The sequence below is a fragment of the Alexandromys fortis genome, unplaced genomic scaffold (genome assembly GCF_014885135.2).
Source record: "Alexandromys fortis isolate MF-2015 unplaced genomic scaffold, M_Fortis_MF-2015_v1.1 scaffold_54, whole genome shotgun sequence".
In the NCBI taxonomy this organism is placed as follows: domain Eukaryota; kingdom Metazoa; phylum Chordata; class Mammalia; order Rodentia; family Cricetidae; genus Alexandromys; species Alexandromys fortis.
This window is the reverse complement of record NW_026067958.1, coordinates 9,516,146-9,543,928: the sequence shown is the minus strand read 5'-3', so window position 1 is coordinate 9,543,928 and position 27,783 is coordinate 9,516,146. Positions and strand designations below refer to the sequence as shown.

The following is a 27,783-nucleotide window of genomic DNA, read 5'->3' as shown; positions in this document are numbered from 1 at the left end:
TGCCTCTGTTATGATATTTTTGTTACAGCAATAGAAAACTAGCGAATACAGACCTGGAGTGGTCGGTCATATCTCTTGCCTCTGTGGCTCTGAAACGTTGAACTAGTTTTGGGAGGTGGTTAAAAGGAAAGAAGCAGTTTTCACTTCTAGCCAGGTATGTCACAAGGACTCAATGAGCACCCATTGGCAAGCTAAGCAGAGCCCCACCCATCACTCAGAGAGGAAGCACTCACAAGAGCAGAATGCGGTTGTCTCTAGGCCTTTGCACCTGGAAACCACCCAAGACAGTCCACAGAAGTCAATCACTTAGTCTAAAAATGGAGATATTCTATCTATACTTTTACGAAAGAAATGAGTGACTCAGCACTCAATCGTCATAATTATTAGGTAATCTAAGATAATTGTGACATGGACCTTTTGGATGAGAACTGAGAGCCTTCTGTAATATCTTAAAGCAAATTAAAATTTCCATCTCAGTGTCCCAGAGTCCTTGGATAGTGGGAAATCACTGGACCCATTATAGCAGCTCTGACGCTTTTGTAACCTTGGAGCTGATCTTCAGGCCTGGGGAGCTAAGTCCTGCTTCTGGGCTCAGATCCAGTCACACACTGCTCTACTGAACAGAATAATATGGCCAATGTGTCATTCTGGAGGAGGTGCTGTTCCCTGGGAGTGGTTTTGTTCAGATAGTTTCCTTTCTGTTGGGAAGAAGGGCTTATCTCAGTTTTACAACAATGAACTACCATAAGACAGGAAGAATGTGTTAGAATGATACATTAAAAAGGAGAAAAATCACTATGAACTTTTTGGCGTTGAAAAAGTTACACACTTTCCAGGTCTGTCATGATTGGATTTAGTGCCACAGCAACAGCAGCACATACACGCATTAGCACAGTTTTAGTATATAATGCTGTTCTTCATCCAAAGGGGAAGAGACTGGGGTGCCCTGCAGTGGTAGAGCCTCTATTCGTGTCTATGTACAATGTTTAGTGCCAAAAAGTAAAACATGAAAATTCCTAGGAATTTAGGTAGAATCCTAAGATTTCTGATATCATGACTTCGGGCAAGAGAAGTCAGGATCACTTTTAAAACATCGTGACTTAGCCTACAGAATGGGAAGAGATCTTCACCAAACCACATCAGACAGAGGGCTGATCTCCAAAATATACAAAGAACTCAAGAAATTGGTCATCAAAAGAACAAATAATCCAATAAAAAATGGGTTACAGACCTAAACAGAGAACTCTCAACAGATGAATCTAAAATGGCTGAAAGACACTTAAGGAAATGTACAACTTCCTTAGCCATCAGAGAAATGTAAATCAAAACAACTCTGAGATTTCATCTTACACCTCTAAGAATGGCCAAGATGAAAACACCGATGACAACTTATGCTGGAGAAGTTGTGGGGAAAGAGGAACACTTCTGCATTGCTGGTGGAAATGCAAGCTGGTACAACCCCTTTGGATGCCTGTGTGGCGATTTCTCTGAAAATTAGGAAACAACCTTCCTCAAGACCCAGTAATACCACTTTTGGGTATATATCCAAAGGATGCTCAATCGTACCACAGGATATGTTCTCAACTATGTTCATAGCAGCTTTGTTTGTCATATCCAGAACCTGGAAACAACCTAAATGCCCCTCAACTGAAGAATGGATAAGGAAAATGTGGTACATTTATACAATGGAGTACTATACAGCAGAAAAAATGACATCTTGAAATTTGTGGACAAATAGATGGATCTAGAAAATATCATATTGAATGAGGCAACCCAGACCCAGAAAGACAAATATATGCACTCACTTATTAGTGGATTTTAGACATAAACCAAAGAAAAAACAGCCTACAGTTCACAATCCCAGGGAACCTAGACAACAAAGAGGACCCTAAGAGAGACATACATGTATCTATCTAATCTACATGGGAAGTAGAAAAAGACAAAATCTCCTGAGTAAACTGGAAGCATGGGACCCATGGGAGAGTGTAGAAGGGGAGGGGAGAAAAAGGAGTGAAGAAAAATATTTGGTTCAATAAAAATAAATAAATGAGTAAATAAATTAATTAATTAATTAATAAATAAAACATCATGCCTTGGCAGAAAGCAAGAGGACCTTAGGGGTAGCAGTAGCAGAGCTGGCAGGCTAAACAACTTGCTTAGCTGTCTCCCATCAGGAAATAGTCTCCACAAACAGCAAACATTATTGTTAATATCATTAGAATAAATTGAATTTCCATGAGTTTATGATGCCCTGAAAAGAAATACTAAAATCCATTTTACAAAAAAAATGATAAAGTATAAACATGGTGGCTACAGGAAGATACATACAGTTCGGTGATTTGATTTTAATAAGACAATGATTTGGCTTACTTTCAGTAAGTTTATGCCTAAGTATGGTCATATATATAACTCCTTTCAGTAAGTTTATGCCTAAGTATGGTCATATATATAACTCCTTTGACTCAGAAGTGACATCATAGTATCATAGTCTTATAAGTCTCCCTGAAAATTTTCTCTCTCTTTCTCTTTTCTTTTATCTTTTTTTGTTTGTTTTTGTTTTATTTGTTTTTGTTTTTGAGACAGGGTTTCTCTGTGTAGCCCTGGCTGTTCTGGAACTAGCTCTGTAGTCCAGGCTGGCCTCCCAGTGCTGGGATTAAGGGCATGCACCTCCCTCTCTCTCTCTCTCTCAAGGTCTTTTCTTGAACCTGGAGCTTGCTAGACTAGCCTTGGTGCCAAGCAAGCCGTGATCCCTCCTGTCTTTGCTCCCCTCGTGTCTTGCACACACAAGGCAGATGTTCTGCCATGACGTGTTGCCCCTGGAGTTTTGTTTTATTATTACTTTTTTTAATTTTGAAGCAGGGTCTCCCTGAGTTTCCCAGACTGGTCTTAGGCCTGCTCTATAGTAAGCAGGCTTTGAATTGCAATCCTTCCTCACCAGCCTCCCAAGCAGCTGGAATTATAAGCCTACACCACCACTCCCAACTACCTGAAAGAAATTCTGCAGCAGACTCATGCAGACACAAACAAATGTCTACTATTTCAATTGTATTCTATTTTAATTTGGAAATAGTGTCTGAACCCACGTGGTTCACCCTCTCATTGTCTCTACTTTAGGTACCGACTGCAACCACAAATATAGTCTGTCACCTGCACTTCTGACTAAAACAACCAGGGTTTCCACAATCCCCCCCCTTGGGTTCTATTCAGTTATTTGGACAGCTCACTAAATTCAGGAAGACATTTCACTTCCGTTTATCTATATAGTGTGAAGACAGATGAATGGCTGCCCGGAAGAGAAGTGTAGGGGGCAAAGTATGTGGGAACGGCTTGGAGCATCCATAACCTGCTTGGGTTGGGTCCCTCACACTTAAAACCTTCCCCCAACAACCTGTCCTTTCTTTCTTTCTTTCTTTTTTTTTTTTTTTTTTTTTTTTTTTTTTTTTTTTTGAGAGCTTCATTCTGCAGGTGTGACAGATTAAACCATTTACCTCTGGTTATCATAGCTACCTCCAGGGAGATTGGGTTGTGCTGTAGAATGTGGTTCTCTGAGCAAAAGAGCCACGTTCTCACCCAGATCATCTGTGTCTGCTTGCAGGTGTCCATTCTTGGTAGGTCTGTTGACCTTTCCTCAGTCAAGGGGCAGAGAGATTTATTTAACCCTTACCTGAGATACCAACTGCTTTTTTCAGCCATTTGCTTGTAATTTAACTCTAGTTGCATATGGTCTTGGGGCCTCACAATATGTTAGAGTATATAGGCTGGGGGAAGACAATGAAAGGGGGCCCTATACATGCAGCCATAGAAACACCATCATCCATACTGGATGGAGATTGTCCATTAAGGCAGCTTTAGGGTTACATACACTCCTGTAAGCAACTCCTTATGTTTTATAAGTGACCCTGATAATCTCATTGGTTCCAGAGGGAACTTCAATGGATTCATACCTTGGTGTGTGGTTGGGACCTTATAAGGGGTAGCCATATGCTGTTTACAGGGAAGAAAAACAGGATAGTGTGACAGCTTTAACTTGTTTTATTCTTTTTATTAATTTTGTTCTTTGTACAATTTTTTTACTATGTTAATTCTGCCTATCCAAGAGCATGGGAGATTTTTCCACTTACTGGTGTCTTCTTTAATTTCTTTCTTCAAAGATTTAAAGTTCTTGTCATACAAGTCTTTCACTTGTTTGATTAGAGTTACTCCGAGATATTTTATGCTGTTTGTGGCTATTGTGTTGATTCTCTGATTTCTTCCTCAGCCCTTTTGTCATCTGTGTACAGGAGAGCTACTGATTTTTTTTTTAGTTAATCTTATATCCTGCTACATTGCTGAAAGTGTTTATGAGTTGTAGAAGTTCCTTGGTAGAATTTTTGGGATCACTTATGTAAACTATCATATCATCAGCAAACAGTGAGGGTTTGACTTCTTCTTTTCCAATTTGTATCCCCTTGATCTCCCTTTGGTGTCTTATTGCTCTAGGTAGGACATCAAGAACTATATTAAACAGATATGGAGAGAGTGGACAACCTTGTCTTGTTCATGATTTCAGTGGAATCGCTGGGGGTTTCTCTCCATTTAGTTTGATGTTGGTTGTTGGCTTGCTGTATATTGCCTTAATTATGTTTAGGTATGCTCCTGCTCTATCCAAAACCTTTATCATGAAGGGATGTTGTATTTTGTCAAATGCTTTTTCGGCATCTAATGAGATGATCATGTGGTTATTATTTTTCAGCTTGTGTATATGGTGGATTATGTTCACAGATTTTCGTATGTTGAACCATCCCTGCATCTGTGGGATGAAGCTGACTTGGTCATGGTGGATGATGGTTCTGATGTGTTCTTGATTTTGATTTGCTAGTATTTTATTTAGTATTTTTGCATCAATGTTCATGAGTGAGATTGGTCTGTAATTCTCTTTCTGTGGTTTGGGTATCAGAGTAATTGTAGCATCATAAAAAGAGTTTGTAAATGTTCCCTCTGTTTCTATTTTGTGGAATAATTTGAGGAGTATTGGTATTAGTTCTTCTTTGAAAGTCTTGTAGAATTCTGAGCTGAAACCACCTGGTCCTCTACTTTTTTTGGTTGGGAAGCTTTTGATGAATGTTTCTATTTCTTCAGCAATTATAAGTCTGTTTAATTTGCTTATCTGGTCTTGATTTAATTTTGGTAAGTGATATTTATCCAGAAAGTTGTCCATTTCCTTTAAGTTTTACAATTTTGTGGAGTACGGGTTTTCAAAATATGACCTGATGATCCTCTGTATTTCCTCCGTGTCTGTTGTTATGTCCCCCTTTTCATTTCTGATTTTGTTAATTTGAATATTCTCTCTCTGCCTTTTGGTTAGTTTGGATAAAGGTTTGTCTATTTTGTTGATTTTCTCAAAGAACCAACTCTTCGTCTCATTGATTCTTTGTATTGTTTTCTTTGTTTCTATTTTGTTGATTTCAGCTCTCAATTTGATTATTTCCTGCATTCTAGTTCTCTTAGGTGAGTTTGCTTCTTTTTGTTCTAAAGTTTTCAAATGTTCTGTTAATTCACTAGTGTGGGATTTTTCCAGCTTCTTTATGTAGGCATTTAGTGCTATGAACTTTCATCTTAACACTGCCTTCATTGTATCCTATAAATTTGGGTATGTGTGTGGTCACTTTCATTGAATTTTAGGACGTCTTTCATTTCCCCCTTTATTTCTTCCTTTACCCATTGATGATTCAGGTGAACATTGTTTAATTTCCATGTGTTTGTGGGCTTTCTGAAATTAGTGTTGTTGTTGACTTCTAGCTTTAAACTATGGTGATCTGATAAGATACATGGGGATATTCTATTTTTTTTTTTATTTGTTGAGGTTTGTTCTGTTACCGAGTATGTGGTCAATTTTTGAGAAGGTTCCATGAGGTGCTGAGAAGAACATATTTTCTTTTCTGTTTGAATGGAATATTCTATAGATGTCTGTTAAGTCCATTTGAGTCATAACATCTGTTAGTTCTCTTATTTCTCTGTTCATTTTTTATCTGATTGATCTGTCCAGTGGTGAGAGGGGAGTGTTGAAGTCTCCCACTATTAGTGTGTGGGGTTTAATATATTATTTAAGCTTTAGAAGTGTTTCTTTGACATATGAGGGTGCCCTTGTATTTAGGGCATAGATGTTCAGTATTGAAATTTCCTCTTGATGGACTTTTCCTGTAACTAATATGAAATGACCTTCTTTGTCTCTTTTGACTGATTTTAGCTTGAAGTCTATTTTGTTAGATATTAGGATAGCTACACCTGCTTGTTTCTTAGGTCCATTAAATTGGTATATTTTTTCCCAACCCTTTACTCTGAGACAATGTCTGTCTTCGAGGTTGAGATGCGTTTCTTGTATGCAGAAGAAAGATGGATTCTGTTTTCGTTTCCAATCTGTTAGCCTGTGCCTTTTTATAGGTGAGTTGAGTCCATTTATATTAAAGGATATTAATGACCAGTGGTTGCTATCTCCTGTTAATTTAGTTTTCATCGTTGGTGATGTTAATTTGTGCATTTTTTTTCTTCTTCGGGATTTGCTGTAATGAGATCATCAATTGTCTGTGTTTTTGTTGGTGTAGCTATTTTCTTTGGGTTGGAGTTTTCCTTCTAGTATTTTGTGTAGGGCTGGGTTTGTGGCTAGGTATTGGTGAAATCTAGATTTGTCATAGAATATCTTGTTTTGTCCTTCCATGGTGATCGACAGTTTTGCTGGGTACAGTAGTCTGGGCTGGCATCTGTGGTCTCTTAATGTCTACATAATGCTTGACCATGACCATCTGGCTTTCATTGTCTCCAATGAGAAGTCAGGTGTAATTCTGATAGGTCTGCCTTTATATGTTACTTGGCCTTTTTCCTTTGCAGCTCTTAATATTCTTTCTTTACTCTGTATGTTTAGTGTTTTGATTATTATGTGGCAAGAGGACTTTTTTTTTTATCCCGTCTATTTGGTGTTCTGTAAACTTCTTGTATCTTTCTTTAAATAGGGAAAGTTTTCTTCTATGATTTTGTTAAATAAATTTTCTGTGCCTTTGAGTTGAACTTCTCCTTCTTCTATACCTATTATTCTAAGATTTGGCCTTTTATGGTGTCCTATACTTCATAGATATTTTGGATTAAGCTTTTGTTATATTTAATGTTTTCTCTAACTGATGAGTCTATTTCTTCTATTGTATCTTCAGTGCTTAAGATTCTCTCTTCCATTTTTTGTATTCTGCTGTTCATGCTTGCATTTGTGGTTCCTGATCTTTTTCTCATGATTTCTGTTTCAATAATTCCTTTGGCTTGTGTTTTCTTTAATGTTTCTATCTCAATTTTCATGTCCTGAATAGTTTCTTTTATAGGTTTGATTTCTTTTTCTTGGTTTTCTTTAAGTGATTTGATGATATCTTCCAATTTTTTGTTTGTTTTTTCCTCCATTTCTTTAAGGTAATTTCTCATTTCATCTTTAAGAATTTCAAACATTCTCTTGAGGTTATTTTTTAGATTGTTTTCTTCTGGTTCATCCATATTTGGTTGTTCAGGTCTTGCTTTTGTAGGGTCTTTAGGTTTTACTGGTATTGTGTTGCTCTTTGTGGTGTAGCGTGTGATCTTACCTTTCCTACTCATCTTTTCCTCTAACAGGTGTGGTTGGGGCTGACTGAGATTCTGTTGAACAATCTTCTAGGTGCCAGTGAATCCAAAGCTCAGATGATTGTTCCTCATGGTACAGTTAGTGTCACAGTCCTAGATACCCTGTTGGTTATTCCTGTTCCTGGAGATAGCTCAGTGCTCCTCTGCTTTGCTCTGCTCCCTTGGAGCTTGCTGCCTCGGGCCTACTTTGCCCTAGGCTGCTGGATTTCATCTGTTTCTATAAATCCTGGTCTGGATCTCCTCCTGCAGAGGTCCCTGGCTTGGAGTTGGACCTATTCTGATAGAGATCCCTGACTCTGGATCTGGTCACTGGCTCAGTCCTGATCCACCAGTGTTCTGGGATTGGGTTGGCTTCCAGGACTGGATTTGTTCCTGGCTTCTGTTCCTGGTGGAGCTTGTTTCCTCAGGCCCTCTCTGTCCTAGGTAACTGGTCAGTTTCTACATGGCCTCTTGCATCTACTTGGGTTGTGTTGGAGCTTTGGATCTACAACACTTACATCCACATTTGGGGAAAAGAAAACATAAACCTCTCAAAGCTAGACAATAATTGTCATTACTCCTTTTAATTGATAATTTGAAGTCCTAGGTTTCAATCTTCTGTTTCCCAGAATGCCTAGCATTGTTTGTGTTCCTAGCTGAAGGGAAATATTTGTGTCTTGATTTACTGGGCCGTGGCTGTGATCTTATTTGTTTGATGTGGCAGCCATTTCTCAAGGAGGAGTAGAATTTTGTTTAACAACCACAAAGTGATTATTTTAGAGATTTTCCTTTAAGAATGAAATACTACAAGGGAACTGGCACTTAGCACTCTCTTTCAGTCTATTGACACTGTTACACCTGTTGTAATATCCAGACACACGGGGGTGAACGCAGAAGGGCACCCCTATCTGTTGGACTCTAGTTTCAGTGTTACATTCCCTGTCTAATCCCTGCAGGGGCTCCATTAAAGCCAAGCTTCAGTTAAGATGTTACTATCCCTGGGAAAGGTGATGCTTTAGACAGTCTGTAAATTGTAGTTGACTGTGACTGTGTTTAAAATCCTCTCTGAGGAAAGATTTGAGAAGAGAAGAGCTGTTGAAGAAGGACCGGAGAGGAAGAGCCGAAAACTGGGATCCTGAGTTCTCACATGTGCCCCCAAAATTCTTTCTGAGTCCCACAGCCTCCCCATTTCTCACTATTTTCATCTGATCGTCCACTGGACTCCAGGCAGAACCTCTGGCAGGTAATTTCCCACTTGTTAGCATTCCTATTTCTAGAAAATTTGCTAAGCACACTCACCAGAGGGTTTGGAGAGAATGTTCTCTAGGCATCTGTAACTCAGGTGTGTCTGATGTCTCTACCTTCTGCCTTCCTGCACTTCTTGTCACGCAGAAATGTGAGAAGCTTGACTTCCAGTGTCTGCTGTGATCCACAGAGGTCCAGTATTTTTATTGTGAATAATGATTAACTTTTATTGGGTATCTATTGTGTGCCAGGTACTTTGGTCTTAGTTTGAACAAAGATAGACAGATGCACACACACACATCTGCAAGAACAATAAATCATTTTCAAGAAATGAGTAAAGCAAAACTATTTAAGGAAGAAATGCTATCCTCAAGAAATCTCAATTCTTACAGTCTCTCCCATAACGAAGACAAGTATTTTAAATATTATGCAGAAAGTATAGCTTGTCATGATACTGAAGATTTCAATTATAAAATAAGTGTGTATGTAAGACAGAGAGTATATGTGTGTGTGTTTCTTTCCCCAAAAGGCCATTAATGTATTTTCCAAAAACTGAGAGAAAGGAACATTCTGCCCTCACAGGTAAATTTAGGCCTCATGCTTGGCAATGTGCAGTTGAGTTCAGAATTTTCTGCTTCTTTGAGTTTTACGGAACCCAGGCGCAGGTAAGCTGAGAGCTCAGCAGATAGCAAATGAAAAGACCAAAAGAACTGTACTCTCCACCAAACAAGCTGTCCGTCCCAATGTGGATATGTTTTTATGTTCTTAGTAGGAAATTACTTTAAATGCCAAATCTTCTGTAATTTGTAATTGAAAAATCCAGCTGTGATAACAGTAAAACTAGAAACTTACCATGAAACTATAATTTTAAAAATACTGTGTTGTAGCTAAGGAGAATACGGTAGTGTCTACAGTTTAACTGGAAATACACCAAAAAGAAGGGAATCAAGAGAAAGATGAGAAGATGGCTGGCTGACTGGGTGGGTGCGTGATAACAAGATGGGTGGATGGCTGGATTCACAAAAAAAAAAAAATATAGTGAAATGATTAGTTCAGAACCCAAGCTATAGGAACATGTGTGATTATGGGAAAAATCTGTTGACTTTGCTGTAAGTTTGACAATTGACAAAGTGAAAGAGTATATAATTAAAGTGTCTTATTATTTATTTATTTGAGATAGGGTCTCAATATGTAGTCCTGGTTGACCTTAAACTCATGATCTTCTGACTTTGCCTCCTGAGTGCTATGAGCATGGTGTGTGCCTCTGCGCTTGCCTCATATCTTTTATCTTAAGGAGCCCAGAAACATGTCCATGAATATATGACAATTTAGTGTTTGACAGTAGCATTAAAAAGTTGTAAAGAACTAACAGAGATCCTCCTGCCTCTGCCTCCCGAGTGCTGGGATTAAAGGCGTGCGCCACCAGCCTGGTCTACAGAGCTAGTTCCAGGACAGGCTCCAAAGCCACAGAGAAACCCTGTCTCGAAACCCCCCCCCAAAATAAAAAAATAAAAAGTTGTAAAGAATTATGAACTCTTTAACAAATGGTAGTGGGAAAAATTAGATTTCTACCTCAACTAGTGACCTAATTGTTTTTGCCATTGTGCTGTGAGAGCCTTGAGGGTGGGACTAGGTCTTTTTTCCCTATTATAACCTCAGAGACTGGGGCTTACTGGTGGAAAGTTGTTATCTGTTGAATGAAGATTTAGTCCTGGAAGATACACTGTGGGCTGTGGGACTCCTGGCACCTGTGTTGCCATCCAAGACTAGAGGAAAGACCACACAGCTGAACCCTGAATCCAGTCCTTCCTGATGGGCTAAAGCAACTGTCAGATTGACTACACTGACTATTGACTGAAGATAAAACTTAATCATGAGTGGTTGCTGTAGACTTCACTCAGTGGCTGGCAGAACTCTTCTGTTTGTGACCTTGAACTTGCAGGTACAAACTTTATGGCTGCTTCTACTTCCTAAGGCTATACTAAATTGGATGAGGGAGCAGAATTTGAGGATGGGGGGGATAATGTAGGAAATAAATTAATAACTCCAAATACATATATATGTTATATATATGAATGACTTACATGTATGCTTAATAAATAAATGTAAATATGTTATTGTGATATATATATATATGAGTACACACATGTATGTTTACGTACAAATAAAAAAAAAAGGAATTCCATCTTGTGAGCTTAACCAGATCTTATACATATTTTTCTCCCAGCCCTAAAGAAGGAGAGCAAGTGATTTCACGGAGTCAAATCTGGCAAAGGTACACTGAGCTACTTTCACACACTGATTTGGAGATTTTTGTAGTCTGGGTACATACTGCACTCTGATTCTGGTCAGTCACATGCTTATTCTCAGAACACCAATGGAGAAATGAAAAGGCTGCATTTGAATTATAGATCCTGTACTTGGAAGTTGTATTTTGACTGTTAATCAATCAGTGTGTTTTGTTCAAGCATATTGTAAATGTCAGTGTTTTATACTGCTCATCTGAATCCTTCCAGTCATTTCCTAATTCTCCAATAATCCAGTTCTTTCATATTGTGAGGTTTAGATCAACCAGCTGCAAATGTACAAACGACTTTCAGAAATGTCAGTTTCATGGATTTTAATGCTGTGAATGAAAGATTTGATGCCTCATGGACTCCTGTACCAAACGGGATATGGGAATGCTGTCTTACTGCACTCCTGTACAAACGGGATATGGGAATGCTGTCTTACTGCACTCCTGTACAAACGGGCTATTGGAATACTGTCTTACTGCACTCCTGTACAAACGGGCTATTGGAGTACTATCTTACTGCCAGTGCTGCTCAGTTACCACTGAGCAATATATTTACAGTTTGATGATCTTGGAAAAGACAAGATCCTTACTAATTTGAGTTTATACATTTGGTTCCCCCTTATGTATAGTAGTATATTATTTATGTTTTAATAAATAAAGCTTGCCTGAAGCTCGGAAAGCAAAACAACCATGCTAGTTACCCATACAGGCAAGGCAGTGGTGGCACACACCTTTAATCCCAGCAGCCACACTAGTTAGTCATAGGGACAAGCCAGTGGTGATGCACACCTTTAATCCCAGCACTAGGGAATATAAAAATGGGATGAGACAGGAACTTGCTCTTTTTCAATCTGAAGACTTCATAGATCTAAGGTCTCTCCAGTGGTTTGGCTGCCTCGCTTCTCTGATCTTCAGGTTGAACCCCAGTTGTCTCTGGGTTTTTATTATTCATGCTACACTTACTTATCCATGGATTTTCAATTATATCTTGGCCAACTGCTAACCGAAAATATTATATGGAAAATTCTAGAATAAACAATTCAAGTGTTTGGAATTTCAGGCCATTCTGAGTAGCGTGAGGAATTCTCCTGCCCTTTTGCTGTCTCCCCAGAGCATGAATCACCCTTTGTCCAGGTCCTCACTGCACTGTGTACATGTGTAGGAAAGGCAGGGCAAAGCTAAGCATTGGTACTGTCTGCAATTTTAAGCATCCACTGGAGGGACTGGAGCATGCTGCCCTCAGACAAGGAGACTACTGTACCTCTTAGTCATAGAAATAGCTTAGTAGTTACTCTGTGTATTTATCCCCATCGTGAGGTGGAGTCGTCCTGATTAAGCCTTAGCTAAAACAGGCATGTTTCAACATGACTACTACTGGGGCAAGGGAGGCTTCGCCTTCTTGATTTCAACTTTAAAACTCTTCTCTTTTGATTCTGTCTCTAAGACGTATGTGATGAAACACAAGGCTAAACTTTCACCCACACGCTTCAGCCCCTCCAGTAAGACAGACATCTGGTGCCCCTTCTGAACAGGATTTGTCTTAGTTTCTTAGCTTGTAGAGTGTCGATGGAAAACAGAACTGAACAAATTCAACACAACGCCCAGCAAAATTCTTCAAAGACCTTGAAAGAACAGTACTCAACTTCATATGGAAAAGCAAAAAAACCAGGATAGCCAAAACAATCCTGTACAATAAAAGAACTTCTGGAGGCTTCACAATCCCTGACTTCAAACTCTACTACAGAGCTACAGTACTGAAAACAGCCTATTGGCATAAGAACAGACAAGAGGACCAATGGAACTGAATAGAAGACCCGGATATCAATCCACCCTCCTTCAAACACCTGATTTTTAACAAAAAAGCAGAAAATATCAAAGGGAAAACAGAAAGCATATTTAACAAGTGGTGCTGGCATAACTGGATTTCAACATGTAGAAGAATGAAAATAGACCCATATCTATCACCATGCACAAAACTCAAGTCCAAATGGATCAAAGACCTCAACATAAAGCCAGTCACATTGAACCTTATAGAAGAGAAAGTGGGAAGTATACTTGAAAACATTGGCACAGGAGATCACTTCCTAAATATAACTGCAGTAGCACAGAACTGAAAGAAACAATAAGTGGGACCTCCTGAAACTGAAAAGCTTCTGGAAAGCAAAGGACATGGTCAACAAGACAAAATGGGGAAAAGATCTTCACTAACCCCACATCAGACAGAGGTCTGATCTCCAAAATATACAAAGAACTCAAGAAATTGGACACCAAAAAGAATCACATAATCCAATTTAAAAAATGGAGTACAGACCTAAACAGAGAACTCTCAACAGAGGAATCTAAAAGGGCTGAAAGACACTTAAGGTAATGTTCAACATCCTTAGTCATCAGAGAAATGCCAATCAAAACAACTCTGAGATTCCATCTTACACTTGTAAGAATGGTCAAAATCAAAAACACTGATGACAACTTATGCTGGAGACGTTGTGGGGTAAAGGGAACACTTTTGCATTGCTAGTGGGAATGCAAGCTGGTATATCCTCTTTGGATGTCAACAAGAAGACCGAGTCCTGTATGTAAAAGCAAAGAGCCTTTATTTTATGCAAGTTCACAAACTCAGTCTCTCCACATGTCAAATGTATTGGAGTAAACGGAGAGCCCCAAGCTCAGTTACAGTTGGGTTTTATAGTAGTAGAGATGGGGGTGAGGGGTTTTGGGGGTTCAGGACTCCTGATTGTCTGACATTTCTAGGGGTGTCCTGGTGAGTGTGCCTGCAGGTGATCCTATCTACAGCGGTTGGAATGTTAGGTATTTCTTTTGGGTGGTCTGTTTTTCAGTGGTGCTCAAGTAATCTCAGCTGTGGTTCTTCCTGCAGCCAGGTATTGCTTCAGGGTAAACTACTGAGACTCAGGTCTCTTTTTTTTATTGACATTTATTGAGTTCTACATTTTTCTCTGCTCCCCTTCCTGCTGATTTCTCAGAAAATTAGGAAACAACCTTTCTCAAGACCCAGCAATACCACTTTTGGGTATATAACCAAAGGATGCTCAATTGTGCCAAAAGGAAATGTTCTCAACTATGTTCATAGCAGCATTGTTTGTCATAGCCAGAACCTGGAAACAACCTAAATGCCCCTCCACCGAAGAAAGGATAAGGAAAATGTGGTACATTTACACAATGGAATACAATACAGTAGAAAAAAATAACGACAGCTTGAATTTTGCAGGAAAATGGATGAAACTATAAAACATTATTTTGAGTGAGGTAACTGAAATACAGAAAGACAATTATCACATGTACTCATTCATAGGTGGTTTTTAAACATAAAGCAAAGAAAACCAGCCTACAAACCACAATCTCAGAGAACTTAGACAACAATGCAGACACTAAGAGAGATTTACATAGATCTAATCTACATGGGAAGTAGAAAAGTAAAAAAAGCCAAGATCTCCTGAGTAAATTGGGAACATGAGGATGTTGAGGGAGGATAGAGAAACAAACAACAACAAAAACCCCGAATTCCTTGATGGGAATTTTCACCTATTTCACCTTTGCATTTTGTTACTCTGTTTCCTGAAATAACTTGGGAGATGCTCAGATTCATCCTTCTGCCTCACTTCCCTGGAACCCACCCACTCTGTCACTTAAGAAAATCAAGTCATGACTGCAGAGGTCTCTCTAGTTTGCAACTGACTTTTGTAAGCTACACATTTCCCAAATAAAGCAATTTTTAAAATCCAGCAAAAACAAAACAACAGTGCACACCTCAAACACATATATACATAAATAAATGTAAAAAAGAAGAGGCATGAAACCCTTGGAGGCAGTAAGGTGTGTTGGAGGGAGAAGGCACTTGCCCCCAAGACTTAGGCTCTGAGTTCTATTCCCAGAATGCATATGGTGGAGGAGAGAATCAACAACCCTGACTTCACAGAGCTGCAGCAGCAAGGGGGGTACACACAGTAAGTAAATAAATGAAAGTAACTTGCTCCCTAAATGAGCACTTTTTGTGGCACCACTTATAGAACTTATGACTTATGATTACAATGACCACCCCAGAAGAGGCTTCCCTCAAGAGGAAGTGGCTCACACTCCTGTGCCACCACCTCTTGAGTACAGCAGGGCAATTAATGAGCGTTCATTGAATTCCAATGTCATTCAATACAGATGATTTACTAGCACTTAAGAGAGCCTTTGGAGTAGCATTCTCCAGAAAGGTTATATTTTGGTGATAAACAGAGTCGCAGGCATAAACTGTGACCAGTTACAAAGTGGGCAAGTTGGGGGTTGGACAAAGCTGAGTGGTGGGGTGCTTGCCTGATGCAGGTCTTGGATTCCATTTTCAGTACTGCAAAAAGGAAAATAAAGCAGAAAGAATATTCACATTTATCTTCTGTCCCCTGACTTTCCATTAAAGTGACAGTAAATACAGACAAAAGTCCTAAACCCACAAATGTAGGGAAACCATAACCAACAAGACAGCACCACCACTTTGGAGATGCAATCTACCTAAATATTCTGGAGAATGCCAAAGCCTAGGCTAGGAGAGTAGAAAGTTAAGAGGTCAGTCTGTAGTCTATATACAACACTGAACGTCTTAGGAATTGTAGACACCAGGAGGCATGGGGAAGGGTAGAGTGGAAAATAGGAAAGTTTTGTTGAAGTTTCTATAGAGACTTAGGAAATACAATCTCCCTCAACCAGAACCGCCAAGCGATTGCACCCTCCTACACAATTGAAGGAAGGAAACTTCCTGTCTGGGTAGGTTGGGCCAAAGAGGGTGAGAACTAGGGAACCCCAGATACAGCTGGAGAGAAGACCAGCTTGCCTCCTTAAAAACTGAGAAACAAACTACAGACTGAATCCTGAGATCATCCAATTCTATTTAATAAAAAAACAAACAAACAAAAACCCCAAAACTGACAGCAGAGTGTATGTTAACCTAGCAATAAATTAGAGATCATCTCTATGGAAAACAACCAGTCCAAAAGAATGTCATTAGTGATGTTTAGATCAGAGCAATCTATAGATTTAGTGTAATCCCTATGGAAATATCAGGTTATTCCACAGAAAAATACGTATTTTAAAAAATTCTATGTTGGGCATGAAGCACAAAAGACCTTCAGTGGTCACGGCATTCTTGAGCAGAAAGAACACACACAGCTAGGGAGTAGACACCCGCATAACAACACTTGACTTCAAAATATACTACATAGTTATAGTGTCCAAAACACCCTGGTACTAGGAGCAAAACAAACACATGGGCCAATGGACTAGAATAGGTAACCCCCAAAGAAATCCAACACGTCCACAATGCCAAGAACACCCAACAGAGAATTTGGAAAAACTGAATACTTACATGCAGAAGAATGAAATGAAACCTTATCTCACAACATATACAAAAATAAAATCAAAATGGAATAAACATTTAAATGCAAAACTCAAACTGTGAACCTACCCGAAAATATATGGGAAAGAAATCCTCCACAACAGTGGCCAGAACGAGGATTCTGTGGCTGCGATCCCAGAAGCACAACAACAAAAGCAAGAATCGACTAATGAGGTTGTGCCAAGCTAAGAATCTTCTGCCACAGAAAAAGGAACAGTTAGCAGAGGAAGAGGAAGACTATAGGATGAGAGAACTTGTCTGAAAAGTATGTTTTTAATGGGTCAGTTAATATCCAAGTGATAAACTCTTCAATAGCAAGAAAACAAATTTAACAATTTTAAACGGATGATGGATCTAAATAGTAGCCAATATGTAGATGAAAAATGTCCAACAATACCAATCATTACAAAAAATGCAAATCAAAACCACTATCAGATATTACCTCATACATGATACAATCGCTATTAAAAACACAAAATATAACTGTTGGTTATGATGTGGGAAAGAGAACCCTCACACACCATTGGTAGGAATAAACGGTACAATCATTATGGGAAAAAGCAGCTCCCTCAAAAAGTAAAATATGGAGCTGCTGTGCAACCCAGCTATCCCACTACTGGGCATGCATCCAAGCATGCAATCAGTAGGTATGTCCAAGAGGTACCTGTGCTTCCATGTTTATTGCAACATTATTAATAATGGCTAAGACACAGAACCAATCTAAATGTTTAGGAATAAGTGAAAGGATAAAGAAAATATGATACACACACAATGAGCAGGGTAAGAATGTAACTCCATTGGCAGAGTTCTTGCCTAGCCTGCATGATGGCCTGATTTTGACCTCTACCATCACACAGAAACCAAGCATGACGGTGCACACCCGGAATCCCAGCACTGTTATGGTGAGGTGAGAGGCAAAGGCGGGAGAATTGCTTGTCAAGCCAGCTAGCTGCACAGCAGCATTGACAGGTCCTTTACCTCCACACGTGAACCCACACTCATACACATCACACACATCACTTATACATCAATAATAAAAAATTAAAATTAAAATATGTAAATGTCATATCAGCTGCATTGCAAGTCAAAACCAGTCTGGGCTACATGATACTCCAGCTTGAAAAAGTGAAATAAGATGGGTGCTGAAATACAAATGCTTCATGTTCTGAGTCACATGTAGGATCTAAAACAATTGATTCCTAGACATACAGAGTAACGGCCAGAGAATGTGTAGATAGCAAGAAGGAGTTGGAGATGCTGGTCAAAACATATTTAAAAATGCCATTGAAAAGGGAAGACTGGTTTCAAGACATGACATCTATTGTAAACATGGCAGTTAACCATGTGGTATATTCTTAAACTATGTTAAGAGAGTATATACAGAGTGTTCCTATTGCAAGATGATAACTATGTGAGGTAATGCATATATTATTCCATGACACACACTTCAAAGTCTCACATCATATACTTTAAATGCAATCTTATGTGTTATGTTTAAAAATAACTTTGAAAGATTTATTTTTATTTACGTGTGTATCTGACTATACCACATGTGTTTAGGTGCTCTCTGAGGCCAGAGAATGGTGTAGAATCCCATGGAGCCAAGGTTACCTGGCATGAGTGCTGGGAACCAAACTCTGCCCCCTACAGTAGCAACAGGTGCTCTTAACCATTGATCAATCTTTCCAGGCTCTTAAAATATTTTTGCAAAAAATAACTTTTAGAGTGCTGGGCATGGTGGTGCACACCTTTAATCCTAGCATTCCAGAGGCAGAGATAGGTGGATCTCTGTGAACTCAAGGCCGTCCTGGTCGACAGAGTGAGTTCAGAAGAGTTAGGGTTATATAGAGAGACACTGTCTTAAAAATAACAACAATAAGAATCGCTTTTAGAGGTTGAAGAAATGGTTATTACTAACCTATCCTAGAAGCCCATTCTGAAAGCCATTTCACATAAAAATTTCTTGGAGCAATACTGTTCTAGACGCAGTTACAATAGACCCTCTCCAACTTTTTCTGCATGGGTATTTCACCTGCATGTGTCTGTGTACCATGTGTATGCGGTACCTGAGGAAGCCAGCAGAGGGAGTTGGCTCCCCTGGTACAGGAGTTGCAGATGGACATGAGCCTCTGTGAGTGTGGTAAAAATCAAACCTGGTTCCCTGGAAGAACAGCCAGGACTGTTAACTACTAAACCATCTCTCATCTCTCCAGGCCCCTCTCCAACTCTTAAATTTTTAATTACTCTAGAATAAAGTCCAATCTAAGTACATTCGTTACACTTTGTAAACTTATTTCTCAAAGATAAATGTTCCAAGTAGGAACATCTTGAAACAATAACTGTTTTTTTTAATAAAAGAAAGTATAACTTTACTTAAAAGCAGAACTGTTTTGTTGCATTTAATGATTTTATGGGCTAGGAATTTAGGCAGGCCTCAGCTGGTTCACTTTGCTGCTCTGAGTGTCAATTGAGATTGCTTACTGGTATTCAACTAATGGACAATGCTGCCCTGCACGTCTGACACGGCTTCCCTAACAAGTCTGGTCCCTAGGTAGGAATGCCTGGAAGGCTGAGATCCTCTGAGACTATTGCCTGGAGTGCCTACACATGACCTTGCTGGAGTGATGCTTTCTGGGGGGTGGGGGAGGGGCAGTGGTGGACCTGATGTGTCAGTCAGAACAAAAGGAATATTCCAAGAGATCAAAGTTGATACTGCATGCCTTCTTCACAGTTAGTTTCATATAGCATGAACATGAAGTGTTATACTTCTTTCGCATTGAGCAAGGGTACAGGGCCAGTTTAGATCCTAAGGAAAGAGGTCACACAAAGGTATGACTCCCCGGAGGCCTGGTTCATTGGAGGGCTATCACTGAAGACTAACAATCTGTGAAGATAAAGGTATCACATTTTCCTTAGTGTGTTATGTTGACAAGTCACAAACTCAAAGAAATGTACTATTTTGTTACAAATGTTTTCTTATGGGGAACGAGGGAGTCCTGAGATGTAAGGAGAAGATGAAGTCCCGAGTGAGTGTGTAAGGAGAAAATGGAGTCCTGCGTGAGTGTGAAGGAGAAGATGAAGTCCTGAGTGAGTGTGAAGGAGAAGATGGAGTCCTGAGTGTGTAAGGAGAAGATGGAGTCCTGAGTGTGTAAGGAGAAGATGGAGTCCCGAGTGAGTGTGAAGGAGAAGATGGAGTCCCGAGTGAATGTGCATTGCTGACAAAGACATCCATGCCTTAGATCAATAGGTCAGGCTCAGGGAACTGGCAAATCCTTCCTATGACCTGTGTGCCAATGCTGACAGAGTTGACAGAAGCAGCTTCCTCCTGGATCTTAAAGCCAGAAACTGCTCCCATACAGAGACTTCCCCTCCTTCTCCTGCTGTCTGTCAGACAAAGCAGGGCCTAACCAATCCTAGCCTTTCTGTATGTCTGTCTGTCCTTTCTTCATTTCCTATCACCCTAGTCAGGTTTCCAGGACCAGGCCATGAAGGACTGGGCAATTATAATTGCCTTATTTGTATATGGAAGAAAAACTGGGATTATCAAGTTTTAAAACATCAGTCTTTAGGGGATTGGAGAAGTGGTTCAGTGACGAGGATAGCAGTTTGTTCTCAGTTCCCACGTTAAGTGGCTCACAAAAACCTGTAACTCCAGCTCCAGGAATCCTATGCACTCAAGGTATATACTTATATAGATATATACAATACATGCAAATAAAAAAATTATTTCCTCATGAAAGTACTCCATAGGCTTTTATTACCATAATTGTTTATTATCACAAACAGTTGAGGAAGCTCTTTTTTTAATTTTTATTTATTTATTAAAGATTTCTGATTCTTCCCCGCCACTGCCTCCCATTTCCCTCCCCCTCCCCCAGTCAAGTCCCCCTCCCTCATTAGCCCAAAGAGCAATCAAGTTTCCCTGCCCTGTGGGAAGTCCAAGGACCACCCACCTCCATCCAAGGCCAGCTGGCCTGGATCTGAAAAAGCCTGGAATAAAACCAGACTCGCTGAACATAGTGGACAATGAGGACTACTGAGAACTCNCCCCTCCCCCAGTCAAGTCCCCCTCCCTCATTAGCCCAAAGAGCAATCAAGTTTCCCTGCCCTGTGGGAAGTCCAAGGACCACCCACCTCCATCCAGGCCTACTAAGGTGGGAAGCTCTTATTTTTGCATAGCATTTTTCTCCTTCTTGGTTCTATGAGGACAGGAGGTGGGTGCTTCCTAACCCAAGTATGTATGGCAGGACTGAAAGCTCAGGGCTCTTGCACGACACTTCCCTTTATGGCTTTTGTTTTTATGAGGCTTGAGCTTCCAAACACTGCTATGAAGGAGGAAGAAGCAAGGGTTGAAAGGCCATGGACGTTGGTTGTTAGTCCTCTGCTCACAGCAGCACCCAGAGGATTCCCTCCCAGGCCCATTCATCTTTCTTTGCTTCCCAAATCTGGGAAGCCTTTTGAGTCACCTTTTGGGCATTCATTTCCCTGGGGGAGGAGACTTGAAGGTCAAAGCTCTTAATCAATCATTGCTCAGATATTCTGAGTTGGAAAGCAGGGGGAAAACAGAGGGAACTATGGAGTAGAAGCTGAGATTCAGATTCAGACTACCACACTTCTCTTTGGCACATAAAGAGATCAGGAAAGTGTGGTTCTAGCCTGGGGTATGGAAGAATACTGATATTGGTCATCAAAGGTAGAGAGTTGGGTAGGTAAGTATTTGTAGAAAGTAGAGACTCAATGCTTGGAGTCTATTTGAGGCTATGGCACAGTCTTTTTTTTTTTTTTTTTTTTTTTTGGTTCTTCAAGACAGGGTTTCTCTATGTAACAACCCTAGCTGTTCTGGAACTAGCTCTTGTAGACCAGGCTTACCTCTGCCTCCTGAGTGCTGGGATTAAAGGCATGTGCCACTACTACCCAGCCAGTTTTTGTAATTTTTTTCATTTCTCTCACTATTGATCTCCAGCTCATTTCCTTCTTTGCTCCTGTCTTTTTTCTTTAAAAACGCCCAATTATCTCAGTACAAACCAGAGTTCAGTTCATTATGGGTTCTTTTCCAACTGCAATAGCATATGACTGATGAAACTCTACTTAGAGCTTGGCTTTAGGGTCTGGCTCTATTTACTTTTAATGAAAGGTTAATAGTCAAAGAAACCAATAAAGGTGTTAGTCTATTGTTGGCTTTCTTGCTTTGTTTGTCTATTTTATTTACAGCTTTTTGCTTGTTTGTTTGAGGTACAGCATTTCTATCTATCTTGGGTGGCCTGGAACTCATCATGTATGCAAGGCTGGACTTGAACTTGCAATCTTTCTATTTCAGCCTCTCAAGCTTTGGTATGGCATGAATTTGTCTCCTTCTTTCCTCCAGGTGAGCTGAGAAAAGAAAAGGAGGAGGAGAAAAAGGAGGAAAAGAAGGGAGAGTAGAAAAAAGGAGGAGGAGGAGAAGGAGGAAGAGGAGCAGGAGAAGAAGAAACAACTAACTAGAGATAGAAGATGAATACTGGTAGGAGCCAGGTACTGGAGAATTTGGATTGTAAACGAAAAACTTACTTTTTCGGCTGGGCAGTAGTGGCACACGCCTTTAATCCCAGCACTTGGGAGGTAGAGGCAGACAGATCTCAGTCAGTTCAAGGCCAGTCTGGTCTACAACGTGAGTTTCAGGACAGTTACACAGAGAAACCCTGTCTTGAAAACCCCAAAAACAAAACAAAACAAAAACCAAACAAACAAACAAATAAAAAAAACCTTACTTTTCAAGAGAAAAACTAATTCCTTTTGAAATTAGAGGTAAAGGAGATAGGATATAGATATGATAAAGAAATCAGATAAAGAGGAAAAGGACTGAAGAGGCAAGAAAGTAAAAATCTCGGTGGACTGAATTATTAACAGACATAAAGGCAGATTAAAAACAGCAGAAAAAGGTATCTCTTTCAAGGACTTGCTACATCCATACAACATTACAGCCAATTCCTCCTTACACTGACTGCATTTCTCACTGAAAAACTATTCTCTAAAACCACAGACTACAAGAAACTGTGGTTCTAAATATCGGCAAAAAGAAAACCTTCTACTAATGTCTGGAGGACCACAGAAACAGCAAAGCAGACTTGATTTGAAGAGCTTCAGAAAAAGGATATTCCCAAGACAATATTTCACATGGGTGGTAACTTTGTCATGTTCAAGGAAATGGAACCTTAACCACTATTATATAGCTCTGGGGTGGTACCTTTATCAGAGTTCTGCTTTGCTTAGAGCCTTTCAAAATACTGGACCATTTAAATTGTACCTAAATTCCACACTTTCAAGGTTTAATACTCCCATCTTTTTCTATATTTCTAAGATTCCCCACTGTCCCTCTATTGTGAGCTCTCCTCTGTTGACAGAGGGTTTCTGTCCCACCCGGTCTTGCAGCCGTTCAGTCCCAAAGAAACAAACAGAGGTCTACATTAATTATAAACTGGTTAGCCTATTAGCTCAGGCTTCTTATTGACTAATTCTTACATCTTAAATTAGCCCATAATTCTTGTCTGTGTTAGCTGTGAGGCTTGGTACCTTTCATCACCAAGGGATTCTCATCTAGCTTCCTCTGTGTCTGGATGACCACTGCAGACTGAACCTTTCCTCTTCCCAGAATTCTCCTGTTCTGATAGCCCCACCTATACTTTCTGCCTGGCTACTGGCCAATGGGCATTTTATTAAAACAATACAAGTGACAGGGTACAAGACCATTGTCCCGAAGCACTCCTCCACTGCAGGAGACAATCAGGTTGACTCTATTGAACTCTGGATTTGTTTTCAGAGGTGCTAGAATGCTCCAGCAAGTTCAGGGGTCAATGGAGTTTTTCATAGTTCCGTTGTTCATTTTCCCAGCAAAGTCTGGAAACCATAAGAAAAGGTTTCTAATTATCCTTGAAGCATTTTCCCTTGCAGCATCTCAGAACCTTTTCCACATAGAGTTTTGTGGTATTCTTTTTCTGAGAAGAGAATGCTAAGTCATTTGTTTGTTTTTACAGTGCAAGGGGTCGGAGCTAGGGCCTCCTGCTTTCTAAGCAAGCACCATGCCTGACCTACAACTCAAGCCTCCGGACTGTTTTTCTTAGAAATGTAATTCACACATTAATTTAGGGCCTAGATCCTAGACCTTTAAAGGCACAATCTTAAGCAACCAGTTTTCATTCCTCTGTGTTTCATTTTCCGGGTGGTGGGAATTCACTGAATACCTTTGGGATGTTGTGGTCCACCTGTGTGATGGTCAAGTCCTGGGTAGCTGAAAGTAAAAAGTGAGAGAGAGGTTCTTCTTCCATCCCACCCTTCTGTTCCCTATCTCTTCGAAAACTTTCTTCATTAAAGAAACTTCCCCTTTGTTATGTTTCTCCAACTCACACTGAAAGGGGCGCGCGTGGGGCGGGGATGGGGGAGTACTGCTGCACCAGGGCCATGCCCCACCCTTAATTCAAATTTCCCCGGTTAAGGCAAAGCAATCTAAAAAAAAAAAAAAAAAAAAAAAAAANAAAAAAAAAAAAAAAAAAAAAAAAAAAAAAAAAAAAAAAAAAAAAAAAAAAAAAAAAAAAAAAAAAAAAAAAACCAACAGTGGCCAAAATGAAAGCAAACTCTTTCTTTTAGAGATCTGATGTCATACTAAGTTAAACAACACCATTAAGTGGTAGAACCAAACTTCTCGAAAGAAAAAGACGGGTGGAGCTTCCTGAGTTATAAAGAACCCCGCAGCGCCCTCGGCTCCTCAACTCCCAGGAAAACTTGTTCTGGAGCCCAAACCCGAGCCGAGGTGGAGCGAGGTGGAGCTGAAGTGGCCTACGGCCCGGCGCGGGCTATGATTGGTTACCCGGCCTCTCCCTGCGCCTGCGCAGTGCTCCTCCCGCCCGCCCAGCCTGCAGCCGGCCCGGGGTCTGCGGCCTTTGGAGGGTTCGAGGGTCCGCTGCCCGAAAGCAGGCGAGTCGCCGGGATCGACTAGTGGGCCGAGCGCTGGGCCCGGCTGCCCCTCCCAGGAAGGGAGGACGGCGCTGCTCTCCAGTCCTGCAGCCTGCGGAGGCCGCTGAGGGAGACCGAGGAGCGCCCAGACTGCGAGCGCCGCCGCCAATGGCCGCCATGATGGAGCGGAAGTGAGCTTCGGGCGCGGGCTGCCGGCGAGAGCGCTTCGGTCTCGCTGCCCGGCGCTGCCCGGCGCTGCCCGGGGCGCGCGGCGCTGCGGAGCCCGGCCCTCCCGGCCCTCGCGACCCCTGCCCCTCGGCTCCCGCCGCTTACCCCGAGACTGAGCGGCGGGGAGTGGCTCCCGGCCTGCGGCCCCAGCTGCCAGAAAGATGGCGGACCCGGCGGAGTGCAACATCAAAGTGATGTGTCGCTTCAGACCTCTCAACGAGTCCGAGGTGAACCGTGGCGACAAGTATGTCGCTAAGTTCCAGGGAGAAGACACGGTGATGATCGCGGTGAGTGGCCCCTGTACCCACGTCGCGTGAGGTCGGGAAGGGCGGTGAGTTTTGGGACGTGGCCTGTCGCGAAGCCGGGAGGGAGCAGGGCAGTGCTCGCTCTTGCGAGGCAGATTTGCGGGTTCAGAAGGCCAGAGAAGATCGAACCTGTTCCGGCGACTCTGGTGGTTCGAGCGTCACCCCCAAATCCAGTTCTAAGCCTTGGAATCTGGGAGATGTCTTTTAGCCTGGTTATTCCCCCAGCTGGGACTCTGGAGGCTACGTCTCGCGAGCTGGTTTAGGGCACATTTGTGTGTGTGTGTGTGTGTGTGTGTGTGTGTGTGTGTGTGTGTTAGGATAGTCTCCTCCCTAGGGCTCTCTTGGAGGCTACGTCCCGGGAGTCAGTTGTCAGTCTGTTTGCATTTTGTGTCTGTATGTTAGGATACTCTCCTCCTGGCACTCTAGAGTCTAGTTTAGGATGTATTCATTCGTGTGTGTCTGTGTGTGCTCATTGTTCCTGATGCTGTTGATGATGCGCAGTGCCTCCAAATTGAGAAGTCAGAGTTCATCCAGATCACTGAGCTGTGGGTCCCACTGTACTGTACGGTAAATAATAGATACCTAGTTTTAAGTTTTAAGGAACTTGCTACTGGCGTTGAAATCTTAGGGGAGGAGAAACGGCAACTACAATATGCTTGCATCTCAAATGTTCACCCTCTATAGACTTTTCATGTTAACAATAATAAGTGGGAAATTAAGGCCTGTAAAAAGAAATAGTGGCTTTTCTTTGAAATTAGCAGTTATGTCTAATGCTATAGTACATATAAGTGGACTCAGACTGGGCCAAATACATCAGAAAGATGTAGAATTTCACTCTTTACTGGGTTGTATGGAATAGCAAAGTGTTGTGAAGACCGTTTAAAGGGAGTAAATCACTATTATTAGATTCATATTAGTACAAATACAATCTGTTTTGGAGAAAGTTGATCTTGGTAATCTGAGAAATAGTAAATAGTACTTCGTAGTGTAAAATGTGACTGAGTTGGTGAGATTTTTCATATCCAGCATTGCAAGTTCTCTGGAGACAATATTCTGAATTAAAGATTAAAGAAAATAAGATTTTGCCTGTATACAGAATAGCCAGCTAAACTAAAAAGAAAATTCATCTTCGTGATAATGCCATGTGCATTAGGCATGCATTATTAGGATTCAGTTTTTAATATCAGTTTTTACTCTCAATTGTTTCCTTGAGTGGGATTTTATATTTAGTCTGTCGTTTAGACTACTTAATATAGAAATAGGACAGAGCGGTCACAGGAGACGAGCCATTGATGATTGAAAGCATTGGCCTGCAGATAGTACTGTAGTTAATGTGTTAATGCACAGGCTTCCAAAGTTCAGTTTCGCAAGTTGAATGTGTTAGTGCCACATCTTGGTAGGTTTTGTCAGGAAAAGAAAACCTCTAGGTTGCTACCAGCTTCTGCTGTGTGATGATTATCAGGCTGGTTCTTTGTTAAAAGTCCTCAAGATGCTTTTGCCATAAATGACATCATAGTAAGGAAGGGAAGTTAAGTGTAGGGATCCTCCTTTTCTTTAGGCCCCTGGGAGTGGGGGTGGGGTGTGTGTATGCGTGTGTATTGTGCCTGCAGTCAGTAGAAACTTTCTATTAGTTATCAAATCTTGGGCTACTTGTTCCTTAGGATCTATGATTGATTATTCGGTGTCAGCGATGGTTTAGACAATTAAAGATAGATGTATTTCATTTTCCACTTGTATTAAGATAGTCTTTATTCTCTGGGGGTTTGTGCATGTTTAAACAAATCTATAAATACTGCTAAGATTGTTTTGCTTAGAATACCAAAATTTAGGATATACAGTATGTCTTAAGTTACGGTGGCTCACACACCTGTAGTCACAGAACATGTGAGTCTGAGACAAGAGAATCGTGAGCGCCTGTTTTGTTTTTAAAAGCCTGGGTGGTAATTTACACTCTTAATCTTAGCACTCCAAACACAGGAGGATCCCCATGAGGATGAATTTAGCCTGGGCTACATGTGAACAACCACCCCACCCCCAGGGAGAGAGGGGGAGTTGAGAAAGATTAAGTTAGAAAGTAATTTTCTAGTGTGGGCCAAATTTGGCATATAATACACAAAGAAACGAAAGATAGCCACCACTACAGAAAGTACATTTATTTTAGGTTCTTTCCTTTGGGAAAAATTGTGCATAATTTCTGTTTCAAGGTTTCTGTAAATAATAATAACATGTTTAAGTGACGGATAGAAACTTTGGGTACATGATGAGTGAAAAGTACATGGAAAAGTAAACTATAAAACCAAGGGAAAATTAAGGACACTGAAATTATTTAATATGTTTCATTCATTATGTTAGGAACTGATTTCTTACAAATACCAACTATATTAATATGCTGGGGTCTTTGTATTCAATTTTTTGGTGAATTGTATTTTAAAAGCCTCTTTGAGAGTGCATAAGGGAATTTAAGGAATGAAATGGACATCTCTATGTCAAAGAACCAGATTGAAAAAAGTTATAAAACATGATTTATTTTAATCATTTTATTGGATCCTGAACCTGATAAAAAGATATATGGACTGTGTCTGCAGAGTTAAATGTCTTCTAATCATATTCCTTATGTGGTATATTGTTCAGGCTACCAGAACAGAAGCCAGCCTACTGTATGATTCATTGACATTAAAAGAGAATTAAAACTAATTAGATTATCTTGTCCGTTTCCTTACTTACCTCAAGCAGAACACACCTTGCACTTACATCTCAATGCTGGTTTTATGTTTAAACCTTAA

At 40.5% G+C, this 27,783-nt stretch overlaps 1 protein-coding gene across 2 annotated transcripts in view; it reads left to right on the top strand.

The window, feature by feature from the left end:
- Positions 1–24,840: 24,840 nt before the first annotated feature.
- Kif5b (kinesin family member 5B) overlaps positions 24,841–27,783 on the top strand; it is a 46,285-nt gene continuing 43,342 nt past the window's right edge. For both annotated transcript variants that reach the window (XM_050152533.1, XM_050152532.1), the window contains exon 1: positions 24,841–24,982. In XM_050152533.1, coding sequence (XP_050008490.1) covers positions 24,857–24,982 — 126 coding nt within the window. In that variant the 5' untranslated portion in view covers positions 24,841–24,856. The remainder of the gene's footprint in view (positions 24,983–27,783) is intronic.